The following is an 18417-nucleotide window of genomic DNA, read 5'->3' as shown; positions in this document are numbered from 1 at the left end:
ATACAAGAAATAATACGAGAAACCAATTACGTTGGAAAACAGAATATAATACGCTTCTACGGGAAACATGCACGATCGTACTGTACAGTTGCATTTATGGAGAAATTATGCTCAAAGGCGGAGCTCGATTAAAGCTTGAACCATTTTTATTTCTAGAAGGCTCGTACGCTATTACTTCTTAACGTCCTTTCATATATTCAAAGCGAAAATATAGCTCCCAAGACAGTTATTAATAACTATCCATCAAAGAATCTCAAAGTATCTTCGACGGTGCATCGATTTCACCTTTCAACTCCCGTTCTTCTTTCATCAATCCGCGAGTTAGCTCTCCGTTAAATCGTAACGAGGATGAACATTATCCTCTCTCGCAAAAACATGACGCAGAGATTTAGGAAGAACGAGTGCGACAAAATTTTTTTTTTAATGGGATTCGTTAATGCGAGGGATTAGCTGTGACGCTTCCCACGGCAAGTTTTCGAAAAAAAGGCACAGAGAGAGAGAGAGAGAGAGAGAGAGAGAGAGAGAGAAAATACAGAGAGAAAGAAGAGAAAAAAATGAAAATTCAGCGGCCTTGATGGCGGAAGCCGGCTTATCTGAAATCGGTCTGATGGCTGTGTCGGAGCCCCTTCATGGGCATTTTGTTGCCATCCGTTTCGTCGTTTTAATTATTCCGAATGTCCGCTCGCGCGCAAAATCGAGCCGTAATCAAAAGTTCCGTGCTCTGTACCGCGTTATCGTTCGAAGTTCCCCAATCCAATCCGACTCTTTATCCTCGCCGTGTCCCACTCGCCATTCTCTTTTCTACATTTCTAGGCTACGTCGATACTTTTCACGTTTTCATCGAACGCAATCTGAAAATTTGTCAGGAAATTATTTTTCATTCCAGGAAATTTAAATCGCAGCGATTCGTAGCATGGACAACGAGGAAATTTGATTAACGCGTTCGCTGCCTGATGAAATTGCGTCTTGCGCACAGTAATAAATAAAGTGCCGCGCTTGTTTCAACGCGTTCTAATAAACGCGTATATTTTAATAAACGAACGAAACTATTTAAGTGCTTCGTGGTGAATTTAACGTATCGTCACTGTAATATTAAAGGTGAAATTACGAATATAGCGGATTTTCTAATTTCGGTCTCCGGGATATTGAACGTGTTAAAAAGTTAAATTAGACTCACTGTTTCAAGTTTCGAGTTTCCCAAGGCAAATATCACGGAAATATCAAAAAATTGGTTGATTCCTTGCGATCAACGAAAATGATAGAGATGGTTCCCGATATGAGAAAAACGTTGGTCGTGACGATATCGTCGATATTTCGCCTGGAATCGAACTGAAAGTAAATTATCGCGCGAATACGATGGTCCCCTGAAAGAATTCTGTTCGCTTGGAGCAGAATAGAAAACGTTTTCTTGTCGGGTTGCTGTTCGCTGGCAGAATTTCTTAGTGATTTATGTTACATTAGGTCGGTACGTCGCGGAGATCGAGTAAAAGGAGTGTATTCAACGTATATCTATGGAACACGGCCTCTGCTCTGGTATTCGTGGACCTATCCAATTGAAATGCGATCGCACGAACGTGAAGTATACCGTCTACGTTAAAGGTCCCTTCTGTTCGTGTCAATCGCAAGACGACCGCGCAAATGGACGTTCTCCAAGAACTATTTTTCGTGACTGCAATGTTCTAATGCAAACACGGATTACGTTGATGTTCCATTAACCCGAAAAAGTCTGTGCTCTCTCTCTCTCTCTCTCTCTCTCTCTCTCTCTCTCTTTCTCTTTCCATAGCGGTCTTACTTGCATTCTGTGGTAATCAAGCAGCACCAAACTTGAAGCAATTAATCGTTGAGCGACAGCGCCGGTTAAACAGCCGACATCGTTCGGTATCGATCCAGCGCACGGCTATTTGTTTCCAGTGGGAGGATCATCCGAGGAAAATCAGCACGTCGGTTTTTGCAAATCCGTGCTGTTTCAGACGATCGCTCGATCAACCGAACGATGGCGCGGTTAGTTTGTTTAGATAGGATCAGGAAATGGGGTAGTTTAATATCCGAGTGATCGATGAAATCTTTCGAGTCTCTTCAATTATCTCGGTAAAGTTTGGATAGGTAATAATCTGTAGGATTATAAAGGATGCTGGAATTTCTTACCGCCCTTCTTCAGTTCTGTTTAACCGACTCGGTTGTTCGTCCAATGATTACCGGTGATTTCAAGCCGACTTAGTTTAACCGATCAAACAAGAAACCTCTTTGTCTACGACACAAATCCCATCAGCGTGATATCGATAAAGACGAAACTCCATCTCGAGGCTTCTGAAAGGAATGAAACCGCTGTCGAGAAACTAAAACCATCGATCTCGGAATAATGGCTTGTTTTCAACGGGAGTCCTGTTCAACGTCAAGATAAATTCGCATCGGTCAAATTTCTGTTCGGCATCGGTCTTGCCCGCGTTGGGAAAAGGGGAAACACACAGACCAACTATCCTTCTTACAGGTATTCACCATAGTCCGGACGATATATCCCGGTTTCCTTATCTCGCGAGAGAAGAAGGCACAATACCTTTCGACGTGGTACATATTTCTAAAGATATATATATACATATAGAAACGGTATGGTCGGATCGGCGGAAGTATACAGCTACGTCGCGGAATTCCGCAGGACTTTCATCGACGTTACAATAACTGCAATATATCCGGCCGCGGGTCTGTTCCTTCGCGATACCAGACGACGGGTCCGTGGCTTTCGTGGATGAAAAGGAGGGTTGTGCGCGACTGGGATGGGAAGACAGGAGTTGGTTGTTAAGGGTGTGAGAGACTGCTCCAGTCGACGACGGTACAACAATGGCGGAATATAAATCTAAATCCCGAGCGCCATCTTTCCTGCCCTGCCCTTGCCAGCCACCTCTCATCCTTCGATCTTTCCTCCCTTTCAATCCCTTCTATTTCTTCCATTCTTCTTCTTATTCATTCCGGTTGCCTATTTTGTCTATCCCTTACGTTCCGTCAACTACAATAACCACCTCGCGTTATTCCTCCCCTTCTTTCTTACTTTTTCCGACGCTTCTTCTTCTTCTTTTTCTTCTTCTTCTTCTTCTTCTTCTTCTTTTTCTTACTGGCATATACTTACGTTAACGTTCATTTCTCTTCCTGTCTTACTGCACTGCAACTTTTTCGATTTGATAAGTTTCCGCGATCGCTTTGTTCTCGCTAAATTTGCCTCGAGTATTTCTTATTTTTCATTGTTTCTCTTACGTCTCGGATAAAGCGGACAGGTATCTTAACCTCTCTTTTGAACGTTCGTTTATTTTATCCCGCTTTGTGCGTTACATTTAATTGCGTTCTTCCTATTGTTCTTAGGTTTTCTTTCTCGGGCGACGTTTTCACAATTTTCTTCGTTTCTTCTTTTCGTTCATTGTGCTATCTATTTTCGGTTTCATAGTTCACCTTGAATATCTTCCCCCCTTCCCATCAAGCACCGCTTTTCTTGCGCTCCACCCACGCAGACGTCCCTCTCCCTCCCATTCATCACCGACCTCTTTCATTTTCTCGCTTTCTTTCACTTTCTCCGGAGAATAAATACTTCTTTACCCTATGACGCGTCTCTACTCACCCCTTATCAGTATTTACGGCCAGACATGTGCTTCCTCCGCGTCGTTCTCGCAGATGCTGCATTAGTTATGCACAGCCTGCACGAGTTCGACCCTGATGGACACCTCCCTGCGGGATTCACTGTGTTTTTCACATTGGAAGTTTCGGTTTCAATATCGAGACATTTTTTTGCACCGCAATTGTAACGTTTCTCTCCTCTTTGTTGTTGCAGAAATCGATTAGAAAGCAATACGGAACACTGGAACGCTCTTCTATTGTCTTTGCGTGAACTCATCGAATGGGTGATCAGAAAAGACACCGAACTTACCGGTTTGGGACCTGTCTGTGGAGACGTGGCCGCTTTGCAGAAGCAAGAAGTAAGTATTTTACAATTGTTACTCTTTCATCTTACGAAACCATCATCCCTTGTGCTTAAATTATCATCGAGAAACTTGGGATCATTATGGACTATATCGTACTTCATCGCGAATTTCGTAGGTCTGTTCCAATCTTAAGAATCTTACATTTATATCATTTTTCTTGGTTAAAATATACACACAGATGATTATTATCAACAGTTTCTACAATCTCGATAAATTCTAATCACGATATATCTGGACAAGAATGACAAATATCCGCATACTTCTAGTGACCCGCAATAACGAAGATCTGAAACTCGCTACTCAAATCAAGTCCTACTGATTACGAAAGCAATAAATTAAAAACTCGGATCACCGAACCCCTTAGATGTGACATACTCCTTAAGAATCTCCTACCTTGTTTCGTTTCTGGTAAAAAACAAATTCCGATTAAAACATAACTCGATCAGTACCTGTAAACTGTATCAAGATCGAGTTATTCCCGACGGTTTTCAAAGTATTAGCATATAGTATCCAAGGATACCTTGAAATCCACCTTGAGCCGGAAGCCCATCTTGAGCCGGAAGCGATCTTGTCGAGGCAAATAGGCTCGTGTACCTTGAAACGTGCCCCGTAACCTACTGGAATGGACTGGATTACACGAAAATGACGCAATTAGGGTCGCGCTGTGTGCGTGGACACCGACAAGCAAAGGGGCACGCGTCGTCGACCGAAAGGGGTTCGGAGGTAGGGGAGGAGAAGGAGATGGCCAGAGCACGAACCACCCCCGGCGGCCCAGTTTCCACGCACAAAGACGGACTAGCTCGGACTAATCCAGATTAGAACGTGCATGTTACCGAGCTGCGAGTGTACAGGGATGATAAGGTGCATGTACCGCGATCCCGCTCACGAACAGTCATCGACGGACGACACCTGCGCCTCTACTTATCGCGAACCGAAGCCCTAATCGGCCGGATATTAATCGGGAACAAGAGTTTCGAGACTCGTGGAACGCGTGGCGGGCGTTTTCAATCCGTTGAATATCCGGGTTTAACGAGGTCGGTCGATTACGGGGGCGAATAAATAAGCTCGATCCCCGAGACAGTATCGATTGAAAGCCGCGAACGGGAGACTGCTAATTACCGTAGGCGATAAAGTAAGTCGCGATGGATCGTTTAACAGGCTAGTTTCCGGGGGCAATTTCAACCGTTGGAATCGAGATGAGGGATCCTACGATGGTACTGATTGATGAGCGTGTATTTTGAGATTGATGCGGGGAAGAGAGGGTCACTAGCGTCGGATACGGTTGTTGCACGAGGCTTGCAAGCAGCTGGATCCGGAGATGTTACCCTGGAAATGATTATCTCGAAGGGTTTTCCCTCGTAACTTGCTACTTGGAGGATCAAACGTGATGTAATTTGAATCGTCGGATTTTTATCATCTTTTTACTCTTCGTGTTTTTCTTTTTTTTTTTGTTCTATTTTTCAAGGGCGTAGTATCATCAGGGAGAGCTTTCATAAGCGTACCAGCATAAGGTATCGTTAAAACAGTAGCCATGTAACAAAGAATTCTATGCATGTGAACACCAACGTTCTCAAATGTCATCCAAACGATTTCAAAGCGTAATGTATTCCACGCGAATATCAGTTAGTTCGGTCTGTACATAGGGACGACAAACAGAGGGTTAGGGCAAAAAGATCGCAGCATACAGGTGGTACAAACAATATAAGCGAGTTTCAGGGATACGCGATACACCGATGTCGCATTTGCTATGCATGAAATTCAAAAAAGATCGGCACACAATACCATGTATCTTCGTATAGCGAGAGTTAAAGACTTAAAGTTAGGAATATCTTATTTTAAGCTTCAAATTTGCAAGTTTTCGCAAATCTCGAATCTCATATTTCGTATTTCAAAGATCAAATAATTCATTTGTTATCATATTGTGGAGAAATTAAAAAAATCGTCGTTTAAAGCACCGTTTATAGATTCGTTGGTTCAAACGCTCTTTTTTAAATGTCTTGAACGCCGAATCGACGTCATTATCGACGAAGCGATATACAGCTGCCACGCGTGCACTATCTGTACACACCGTGCGACGTTCGAAATACCAAAATGCCACTCCGGCAGTTGCTGCGCTGTGAAACGAGGAAATTTCATTGTGTCCCGCGCTCGGTTGTAATTGTTTGCCAGGCTGTTTGCGAGTAGGATCGAAGTTCTCGTTTCGTTCATCGATTTCACTTTCAGTCGATTTCGATTCCAAGCGTACCATTTTTCTTTCGATCTTCAGAAATCGGCTTGCAAGATGCGTCGAACTGTCGAAAATCGTCGAGTTTCGCGGTACTCGAGTATTTCACGGGCAGCAACGCGTAATTTTAAGTCGCAAACTAACGCTACCGCGAGAAGACCCAAGGGAGAGGCAAATGCAGCCGACTAATGACCGTGCCAGGAGTAAATAGAACGAGAACTCTCCGTTACCGGATAGTAGTTTAACAATACAGTGGGCAACGTAATGCCGGAATTTCCGCGATATGGCTTCGCGGATGTCGTTCTAATTCGCACACAAATAATTGCGCATAAACGAACGACGCGGCGCAATAATTTATGCAAATTATGAGGCGTCACCTGGCGCCACGGCTTTATGTAAGACTGTGGCCTCACAGATAGCTCGTTTTCATTGCAATATGGTTTATAGAACGCAGAGCGCGCTGTTTTAATAGAAATAGCGATAGACTGATGCGTAAAACCACGTTTCTCAGTCCTCTCTATGATACTTGATTACATACGTTTTTAAGAATATATATTTATTCACGACTAAGTGAAATTTGAAATATTTCAAAGGTGTACCGTGCACGATCACACATCGGTGGCCATCATCCTGTACTTTGAACCTATTCGCTCTAAAATCTACACTCCAAACCTTGTATTTGGTTCTCTGCACAATATATCTTGCACTATGCACTTGGCGTCGTGAATCCTGAATAATGTACCGTGCACTATGCATTGTGTACTATCCAGAATTCATCATATACTATACTATTCATTGAGTACGACGTATAATACACTATACATTATGCAGCATGAATTAAACAGCACTTACACGCAGCGATTCATCCCCTAAAATCCATCCAAATAAGATTCTTCGATATTCCTTTGCTACCAAATGTCCACTTCGTATCTCAAAATAGCTCAAACGACGAATAACACGTGTGACGAAGTATCGGATCGGCTGAAAATGTCAGGCGCTGGTATACGTGTTCGTGAATGGAATTCATTAGACGATCGAGGAACGTGGAATCGATAGCTGTGTGTGGCACGCAACGTATCGGCGGCTTGTTTTATCGTACCGTATTCGTGCGTGAAATCGGCGACGACTCACCTCGAATGGCGCATACGTAAAACGCGGTTTCGTCGTAAACGGGTCGTCGTTGTTCGGACGTAACGATCCGGCTCAGAATCGCGCTGCTTAACGCGAAATCGATCGAACACACGACTGGCAAAAAGGAATAGCCGCGACGGGGGACGATTATCGGGCCACGAAACGACGATTATCGCAGCTCGGAATTGATTTCAACGAGCGTATCGATCGCGAACGCGCCAAAGAGCTACCATTTCTCCGGGCCATCCTGGCAAATCCGAGTTTCTTTAATTACCGATATTTCTCGAATTATCGAGAATTAATCGTGCGTCTAGGAAAGTTTCACTTGCGTATTCCGAGATGCGCCACGACGTTTTTAATGTTCGTCTCTTTAGTACAGCGTTGCGTAAAAGTCTTGCACTATTTAGCAAATGGACATATTTTGCCTTGAGAGATGAATATAAAAATACTTGGTGTTTCTCTCGTTCTACCAGTAGGTCATAGCGAGCATTATATTTTAAAGTTCGCAATGAATTGATCCAAAATAAGATTCAAAATTTGTATTTTACCAACAATTCTTTTGGATGATAATTTTTTAATATTGTTCTTCTATGATACCAATACCATTTTTTAATATCATGCAATGTTGTATACCACTTTATTCCTCTCATCGTTCTTCGATCATCGTACGACGATGACGCAAATTCTTTCACATAACGTGCCGCTGATTAAATCCAGATACTCGTTGCACAATACGCGACGTTACTTTCTACTGCGTTAAAATCCTTCTTATAATAACAACGCGTGAAAACGTTTTTCGAAAGTGTGTATATTCAATTGCCATTTTAAAACCAGTAACGTGGATGATGTAAGAATTTTGTACAATGCTAGAATATACATATATATTGCAAAATTATCTCCTTGTTTAATGGAAGATCGGTTAAGCTTGCCAGAAGTCTGTAACATAAAATCCACATTGTGCGTATGTTTCATCGAAATCGATGGTTCACATCGGCAGACGTTCTATTGTTAGAGTGGTGGAAATAAGTTTAAGTGGCTATAAAATTGGCCCATTTTCTATCGTTATCTATAAATTTAGATGGGAGGACGAGGCATGTATTCACGCGCGCACACAGACGAACGAAACGATCATTACGCTTTTTAACGACCTCGTGAAATAGACGATGCTCGTTTCAATGATGGAAATCCCTCAACATTGAATGCAACGTGCTGCTACTCTCTCGCTGAATACGTCGCTACGATGCACCCTGCGTAATTAACCCGTCATTCCGATAACCAATACGATAAGGCGATTATCTCGGCGTGGCCAATTAGAAAACGTCTAGTGGCTCAATTAAACGAACGACGTTTTAGTTGTTCTCGATTTCGTTGCTAACAAATCGACCTTATTTCGCCGCGAAATCCTTCGTCAACTATTTAGCTTCTGTATATTCGTTTCTAGACTCGAATCGTTGAAACACTATAATACCGTAGGATTCGTGGATTCGTGCAAGTAGAATACGCTTGAATAACAATGATTTCGAGGATGACGGTTTAATAGAATACGAACAATAATGTATGAAATTCACTTTGAAGAAGAGAACGAAAACAAGAAATTGAAAGAGGCAAAAAATGCAAAGCTAAAAGAAATCTCCTTGAATAGCAGAGAAACGAGGGAAATGGACCGCTTCTTCGCTCGTTATTACGCGTTGCTGTATAACTTTCCACGTGGACGTGATACTTTCGGCCAATATGCGTGTCCATATTTATGATTTTATCGTGTTTATCGAAAATAAGGAATTAGAGACGCTTTTCTCGCGGGGAAAAAGAATTTTATTCCACAGCGACGATAGAGAAAATTAAAATAACCGACGTACCAATATTTTTCGCGATAATATTTTTCTAATTAAAAAACGAGTTGCCCAGAGTTTGAGATTCGTAAGAAATATAGAAATTTCATTCCCCGGAACGATTAATCTACACACCTACGATACCTTTGCTAGTGGGACGGCACGTTAAACGAGTTTAAACGCCGAGTGAAAGGTAAATACAAATAGAAATGAAAAGGAGAAGCATTCGCGAAAGAAACGTTGGGAGATGCGCGTAACCGCAATTTCGCATCAGCCGAAATAATTCCGCGAGGGACTAAGCGAAAACACGAAGGTTTAAATCGGCGCTAATAACGCACCGTTTCATCGTCGTCCCTCCGGAAGCTGAAGGATCTCACTATGCGTGCGCGTATGTGTGTACGTAGGCGGATCTGCAGTTGTCGCAACAACGAAAGTAGGTAAATTATTCCGAGTCGTTTGAAAGGAGCCGTTCGCGTGCTGTTCGAAAGACACACCCTCTCTCGGTGTTGCCAGTCCGGCGACGATGGAAGGAAAGAGTGTACGAAAGAAAAGAGGCCGTGCTCGAGAAGTGGGGGAAAAATCGCTGGTTGCCGTTTCCAACGAGATAGAAGCGAGCGGAGGAACGCACGGCAAAAAACCGTGTTTCGGTGTCTAAATTTTCTCGAGGCTCGCGGAAGCGAGAGCAAAGGATAATCTCGTTAACGAGAAGCCGTCAGGCTACGCGATATCGTGAAAGTTGCAGCTCATTTTCTTCGTCCTTCTTTTTTTCTTCTTTCGTCTCCTCGTTAGTCGCTCGCGGTGCGGAATCGTCAGCGCGACGCGTGCCGTCACGACGATGTCTTGTCAAACGAAATTACGAATGCACGCGACGAAATGTAGACGACGTCGATGGCTCTGCCGTTGCTCTCGACGTTGCCGTTTAAAGCTTCGCGAATTAGCCTACTTACCTCGTCGAGTGTACGAGCGAGCGACGAACAACTCGGGCGTGAATGCTTCCTTCTCACGTGGACGTTTTCTTGCGCGTTGCAGGATGATCATCGCGGCTTCAGGAGGCAGCTCGAAGACAAACGACCGATCGTCGAGAACAACCTGCTGAGTGGCCGTCAGTACATCGCCAACGAACCACCGCTGTCTGACACTTCGGATTCTGAAGGTGAGTTTGTGATATTTGCATTGCATACAACTATTAGCGTATAAGTTACGTAATGACATTTGTATTGCAATTTGTCACGTGTCGATTCGTTAATGTCATCGGCTGGTAAAATTATTGCGCAAGATGAACCAAGTATCAACGTAAGCAACGAGAAGCAAATTTTATTATAATAGAAGAATCGTAGGTTTTAGAAATTGTACAGGTAGACTTAAAAAGACAAAAAGACATTTTTTTATAAAAATGTACACTTGTACCATTTTTCTGCCGAAATCATCGATTGAAACATTTGCAATTGGCGTAGAAAGATACGATTGAGAACGATTAATTACAAAATACGACGTGTTACAAAAGTTTAGTGTAATCGAGAAGCGTTTGAACTTCGAAGTATCTCGATATAATTACAAATCTTCTTAAATAGATCGCAGACCCTCTTATAAGATACTTTTAAACAACATCAAAGCTAATTAATCTGAAAACGTGATTATTTTTAATTACAACATCGTCCAGTTCGTAATTAGAACTTGGATCAAGAAGTTCACGAGTAATATCGAAATATTAAAGATCCAATTAATAAAAAGTAATTGTGTTGCTCCTAATTAATATCGAACCTGCGAAGAAATGTGTTTGAACGCTTTATAAGCACTCGGAGAAATAACCAAGTTCGAGTCTCTTAAAGCTGTTTAAAGACTTCGTAAAGCCGAGTAAAGCTTTGTGAAGCCGAGTTTAACAGCCCTAGTTACCGATTTAAATGAAAGGTTCAGTAAACGAAATTAGTCGTTGAAATTAAACGGTCCTCCCCCTTCTCTTTTCTGAGCCAAGAACTGTCCTGAATAAAGAAATTTATAAGAAAAGAAAGAAACTTAATTCACCGTTCGTGTATTCCAAGTATTCGAGTTAAAGAAACCAGTAGCAATAACTTTGCAATATTATTTAGAAAATTAAATTTTATCAATAGGAATATCGCTATAGGCAATTTTTACGCGTGTCTTGAACGATATTTCTCGTTAACGAAATTTCCATCTTCGCAACGAGAATACGTCGCGACCAAAGCAATTCACGATAAAAAAAAGAACTGTTCAGAAAAATGATGATAAGCGATGAATGTAATGAACGAAATGTACGGGACGAAAGTTTTGGCGAAAGTGTAGAGAAAGTCGGCCAAGTACGTTCGTTAGTTTCCTCGGAACTGGTCCGGAATGCGCGACTGAATTCGCCAATAGCGTGCAGGCCTAGTAATTAAGAGGCGCGGCAGAGCTTTCAATTCCAATAATTCCTGGCATTCTTCTTCCCGCTATTTTTCATACCAATTAGCCACGAAAAGGAGCGAAAAAGGAGACCGATCTGGTCCAGAAGAATTCAGACTTTTCGTCGTAAGCTCGAATCCGAATAACGAGAGGAAAAAAAGGAGAGAGAGAGAGAGGCTTTTGGGACGTTAAGAATCGCCCGTTCTAGGGTGCGTTGACCTGTGCTTGCTTTGTACGTTTGGAAAATTATAACCTGAAATTATTCAAAAGAATTATTAGAAATAAGCGAAAGGTTGAATGGTAAAAAAATTTGCATTCCTCTAATCATCTTCAGCGAAATAAATTGAACAAAAAATCGAAGGAAATTGACTTCTCTGTCGATAGAGTTAGAAACAAACGAGGACCTAATTCATCGACGAGCATCGAGTACTCTGTTTTGGAGGCAGAACGTACAGGATTAAAAGCAGGATGGAGTAAAAGAGGGTAAAATTGATTAAAGTTGTAGCTTCAAAGGGCGGCTCCTCGCGGCAGTTTGTCGCGGCGGAATGAAGGGGATTGTTAAGTGGGCTGATAAAATACGAGAAGTTTTCTCTTTCGCTTCCTCGTTTTTTCCACCTTTTACTTAAGCCAACGGAACAAGAGCGGCCCTTGGAAACGAGCTTCATTCGTTCTTGTCACCGGCTTTCACGTACAATAACCGCGGCGGACGTGTAACCGTGGTCCCTCTTGAATATTTCATTTAGATAATTCCACCCTCTCGAAACCGGGATTATTAAGAAACGTGAAACACGGAATTTATGGTTATTTGACCGAGAAGGATTCAGCAGAGTTCTTGCCAGAAAATGAGGCTCGTCTATTAAGCGAACGAAACAAACGCCACCGTCCTGGTACTGTGTCTGCCAAACAAAAGACTACGTTTCTCATTTTTATTCTCGTTGGAACAACGCAAGAACACGGTCCCTCGTTCTTCCTTAATTGTTCCTCCTGTAAATTAACTTCTTAAAGAAAGAAAAAAAAAAAAAAAAAAAGAAAAATACATGTAAATTCCATCCGAGTCGAACATCTCGATTCTCCGATAGAATAGTTCGATACCGTTAAACGATGAATAATGCAGTTTCTCGGTGTTCGAACGTCGAAACGAAAAGTTCCGCGGTCAATGCTAACGAAAACCACTCGGGGAAACCGCGAGACTGTATCAATCGAGTTACAAGTATCGAAGTACCCGGTAACTGGTGAAACTTGTAAGGTTTGGAAGAGTCGTCCCGCAGGAGATCGGAAACTCTAACCCAGAACTTGCCAAAGTTTCTCAGGGAAACGTTACTCGCTTTGTAATATCAATACTCTTTCCTGCTTCTACTTTCCAAACTCGAAACAAAGAATTTCACAAACATCGCGATTTCATTTTCATGCTTTTTATAATACACAGTTCGAAATCCGATAATTTCGATCATACACGAGCAGCGTATATTTCTCTGACTCTTTATCGACGTCTCAAAAATCATCGACGATGGCGCGTAAAGGACCGATAGCAGGTTACAAATTGCGAATAGCGATTCTGAGTCGGCGAAACACTGAGCTTCGCTTCGATCCCTTATTCGATTCGATTCGATTTCACGGGCCAAATCCGTGCAGCTGGCCAACTGGCAACTCGATAGCAAGGAGCTGGTTGCACGATCTGTGTCGGTGTGCTGCGATGCGGCGTGTTATATCGGTTGAAATTTATTGACGTTACGACAACGCCCGAGACTGCTCGATGCCGTGCACGTTTCATCGAACGTGACTGCCTGTCGAGCGACCGAAATCGTGCACCGAGCGAACGCTGGTTGTCTTTGCACAGGAGGCGCTGATCCGATGTTTCCGATCGAATCCAGAATCCGCAGCTTCGTGACATTCTCCGTGTCGCTTCTTCTTCTCTCTAACTATCTATCTTTTTCTACTCTTCTTGTTGATTAACTTACATTGAACACGATCATACGTGTTGCTAGCATGGCAGCAAGCTTGTGTAACATAACGCGAACGTCTTGAACGGATTGGGAGCTCTTACCTATCACGATTGATGGATGGGAAATTTTCTGGTCATTCGTTTCGAGAATAGAAGGCACTGAACTGATTGTGTGTGTGGCTGGGAACGCTGTTTGATAGATGGATCTTTAGAAACGGTTTGCAGCGCTCCGTTTCTCTTCTTCTAACGTATTTTGTGAAAACTCTGCGTTTGGATTTATATTTTCGCAAGGAAAGAGATGTGTTTTCGGTAGAAGTAAAATCGCTAAAACCTCGCTGTCGTTGAATCATTGTAATTCTAATTTCGCAAGTGTTCAAATTTCCCTTTGTTGTCTCTTTCTCTTTATCGAAAAGAAGAATTTACGATTAGTTTTATACGTTAAATATCAGAATAAACATTTTGCTTTGCAAATATTGCATTAAGCTTTCTGGTAGACTGCAGAAAGATAACTTGATATTAATTATCGTCTAACAAAGCGGAGAATTTGTTCAAAGGAGAAAGAGGAATTACATAAACTCAGTGGTCAGTTTCTGAAACAACAGCCAAGTGGGAAATGACCGAACAGAAAGCATCGAGGGATGAAAGCTGTCGGTGGAATACGAGTCTATAGAACGGAGAGAAAAAAATAAAAAATAAAAAAAAGAGAGAAAAGTGAGAAAAACGAGGGTGTACGTGACCGGAAATCGAATGTGGCAACTGTTGAATGGATGGCTTACCGATGAAGAACACGACCGCCTAATTCGATTCGGTGAAAATAGTTTCCAGGTGTTTTTCTCGTGGTGATGTCTCTTTAGCGATCCGCGATCGTCCTGATTTAGACCATGTTGCTACCTGTTTCGACTTTTCAATCGCGTTCTCCGAATACGATTTTCTACCAACCTATCGATGTCGTCGTCTTTACTATGCACTGCACAATGTTTCTGAATACTATGCTTGGAGGATCTCCAACTAAATAGTAACGTCGGCTGCGAACTAGAAGATTAAAAGAATCGATCAAATTAAACGAGAATTAACACTTAAAAAATTCTTTTCTATACTAGTTCTACATAACTGAAGCGAATTATTATGTACGTGTTGGTTTATTAACACGTTCGTCGCCCAGCGTGATTCGGCTAAGTTTCCTGCGAGGCCCAAATCCGACCGCCGGTACGCAGAATGTAAATAGAGTGACAAGCAGGAATTCATCGTTTATCCCCTTCGATTCATTGTTTATCGCCTTCGATTCATTGTAAAGAAAAGATTATTTATTTCTGAAATGTAGAAAGCTTTCCAGGTAGAATATTCCAAGGGATTTCATGGCAGATATCTCAGATCTTTCGTTTAGTCGAGAAGCACACTTGTGAGACGTACATCAGTGATTTTTTCATCCTCAAAATGTTCAGTAAACAGCGTGAATATATATTTGAAAGTGAGGAGAGTAGCGATGACAGAGTCTATAACTATTGTTCGAAGTGCCCAACGTCACCCCAAATGTGTTTGGAATGTTTTAACGAATACCATGCGATATGGAATAATGTAATATATTATCCAGAATACAAATTAATAAAAAGTATGGTATAATGTGTTTTTAATATTTTTATGTTGTATATTCTATATATTTAATTAACTCGAAAAAGAAGAGCGTCACCATACTTTGGTGACGGGGTCCCCACGGAAGTATACCCGTCGCATAGATATGTGCGACGTGGCGACGAACGTGTTAAAGAGACGAATGATAAAATTGTAAAAAAAAATCACTTTAAATACAAGTACAGAAATAGAATATGCTGGTCGTAATCGTTGCTCTCTCAATGCTACTGTTCAACTCTACGCTCGTTATTCGACTGTATGACTCGCTATAACGATTCGTCCTAGAGACCACGTTCGTTTATTTGTGTCGATCGGTGGTGTTACAAAAAGTTCAAACGTAACTCTGGTTGACGATTACAAATAACAACGATAATGTTTTGTCCGGAGTTCGTTTACGTTCGAACCTAGCGAACCAAAACAACGTTGGCACTTCAAGGCACAACAATACGAGCCTCTCCCGATTGACTCATGTACCGCTACATAACATCGTGTAGTATCGTAGACGAAAGGTCAAAGAGATATCGGGCGAACTATAAACAATATCGCGAGAAAGCCGAAGCGCCGACAGGCCCAACAGTGTATCGTCGGTCCTTCGATCGGATAGTTTCGCGGAAAAGGCCTGCGCGATCCTGGCCACGAGCTGTTGCGGAACACGTGCGTGGTGGGGCTAAGACAAAAGACAAAGGGATGCTAAGGGAGAAAGACGAATTAACAGTCGGTGTTAGTTGAAAAGTTGGGGAGTGTGAGTTGAGAAACCAGAGATTGTGAATCGAGAAGTAAGAGAGTGCGAATTGCGTTGTGGAGAGAGTGTGGTCCGCGTGAGAGAGAGAGCGTTGGAGCCGAGTGGTGACGAGAGTTGCAAATCAACTATCTAGTTGTCTTAATTATAATACGTTATTGTGATTAGTTCGCGTTAAACAACCATCGTTTCCTGTTTAATCAACATCTGTTTAATCCATTTATTGTAAATAAACTAATTGTAGCAAAGATCCTACAATTGCGATATAGTATTATGCATAGCGGACAATAACGTTAAAGGAAAATTCACAGGATGAGAAACTTCGTCTATAATAGCCATTAAGAGTTAAAAATTACGAATAAATACCATGCAGTTCGTGATTATACGATTTACGATTAATACGAAATTATTGTGGAAATTCTTCCGTAAGATATTTACATTAAACAGACTTCGATGCAGCGTGAAACAACGAGTCGACAAATTCCATGTTCAAGAAATTAAACACAGAAACCATATTTATTACCCGACGTAATAATTTTCATCGCGGCATCACAGCGTAATTTTCGCCCGTCGTTCATCACGAAATGGGAACAAGTATGAAAAGAGAAGGAAAAACGAGCTCGTGAAAAGCACGAAGGTTTACCTTTTTCTCGGTGTGGCACATATTTCGATCGATGAATCGGGAATCGAACGAGTAACTACGGAACCGAGTGACGGGGCAAAGGGCAGCTGGCACCATAAACATAAATCATCATAACACGCGGCAGATAGGGATGCAACGAACAGGTACGGTTGGTAGGCGTTATCAATGCTAAACATGCACATAAAAACTGTCCCGCATGATACGATGCGTGATTCATAGGACAATTAATTGCCAACGATAGAACAGCCTAGGCATCGCGACGTCATACATGCGATACAAACGCGGTAATGCCATTTCTACGTCCGTTTCGTTACGTCCGCTGTTACCATCTGAAATGGAAAAAGAAACACGGACTTTTCGAACTGTGGTAAACATCGAATTTCGGTTTGAAAAACGGAAATTGAGACAAGATCAAGAGTTATCGATTCTTTCATCCGTGCGCTCTCAATTTGCCGAGAACCTGCATAAACTCCGGAATTATGTGAAATTGTTATTGTTTCGAAGAATTATTAATAGCGCGATTCGATAACTTTACAATTGCTCGATCTCGTCAGAAATATATATAGGGTCTGCTAATGCCATCGAAGTTTACCATATGAAAATTATCGAAACACTGTGCTTTACATCGAATGACATCACATTTCGGTCTATTTACATTTTCGGGTCTGTTTATTTGCACATTTGTTGTCTTGTTTATTTATATCTAGTTGGATTGTATAAAATCCTGACGATATTCTAAAAACATTGGAATCGATATTAAACGAATCGCAGGGTCGTATCAATGAAACTGTCGCACGATTCAACCAATATTATTAATCAAATTTTACGATACATGTTGTCAGTGTTGTACTAATAAAAGCGAAGCTATCTGTCGCGAAAGATCTGACGTATTCGGCGTCGATTCGAAGGTCGTTCCGGTATCAAGCTCACGTTTGACGTTCTATTTCAGCCGGAAGAGAATTGGATGGTGATTCGAGGGGCTACAGAAGCGCAGAGGAACAGGCACGCGAATTGACACGCAGTATTCGCCGGGAAGTGAACAAACTTTCAGAGCAGTGGAACGCCCTAATCGAACGTAGCGATGCGTGGAAGCGGAAACTCGACGACACCGCTAACGTGAGTACTTTACCCTCCTTTTACCTACATAGAAAGCCACTTACCCTCGAACCGCACTACCCGATATGAATACAAATATTTTGATTCCGTCAAAAGCCGTTGGCGGCCACAACCATCGAAGAACAGCTAGATTCTAACCATCGATGACGGTGTGCCCTTGTTTCGATAAAATTACCCTACAATTTCGCGATCAGCCTTCTTTCTCGGCGAGTATTCTTCTCGCGAAAATCATCAAAATTTCGTATCCCTATGGAATGGATAATGCGTGGATTTTTGAAATATTAAGTTCGCATAATAATATACCTTTATTATCGTTATTATTATTAAACATTATCGTCCCTCTTCTTGTTTATAAGGATAAGAATGAAAGAAGCGAATTCGAGAATAAATTCTGAATCGTTTCGTTTGCAATTACGCTATTTAAGAAATCGGCGTGTCGTACCTTGTAGAGAAGTCGAATCGTTTCTTGGGAGAACTTTCCTAGGAATTATTCAAGGTTTTGTCGTTTCGCTCAACTCGCGGCCAAGTTGAATCGCTGCCATAACGCGAATTTTCGTTTAATAGTATTCAGAAGTGGGAAGTTTGAATTGCGCACTTACCGGTCGCAAATTTATCAACATCGTGGAACGTATTGTGTAGTACAGGAACGTTAGAGTTCGAAATCCACATGAACTGTGGGATACTGTTACGATACATTAGCCTGGGTTATTATTTAAATAGCTTCCCATCGCCAACATATTTAAAACGTCATAAACACGTTTGTTGGCAATTTAAAATATTTCCCTAACAGTCCATAACGAAA

The 18417-nt window shown here is 41.9% G+C and overlaps 1 protein-coding gene across 10 annotated transcripts in view; it reads left to right on the top strand.

Annotated features, from left to right (window-relative positions):
* Nucleotides 1-18417, top strand: part of LOC139988043 (dystrophin, isoforms A/C/F/G/H) — a 445976-nt gene that overhangs the window by 364685 nt on the left and 62874 nt on the right. For all 10 annotated transcript variants that reach the window (XM_072004969.1, XM_072004970.1, XM_072004965.1 and 7 more), the window contains 3 exons: nt 3815-3959; nt 10179-10302; nt 17449-17615. In XM_072004969.1, coding sequence (XP_071861070.1) covers nt 3815-3959; nt 10179-10302; nt 17449-17615 — 436 coding nt within the window. The remainder of the gene's footprint in view (nt 1-3814; nt 3960-10178; nt 10303-17448; nt 17616-18417) is intronic.

Source organism: Bombus fervidus, chromosome 6 (assembly GCF_041682495.2).
Source record: "Bombus fervidus isolate BK054 chromosome 6, iyBomFerv1, whole genome shotgun sequence".
NCBI lineage: Eukaryota > Metazoa > Arthropoda > Insecta > Hymenoptera > Apidae > Bombus > Bombus fervidus.
Note: the sequence above shows the minus strand (reverse complement) of the source record. Positions and strands in the feature narration are given on the sequence as shown.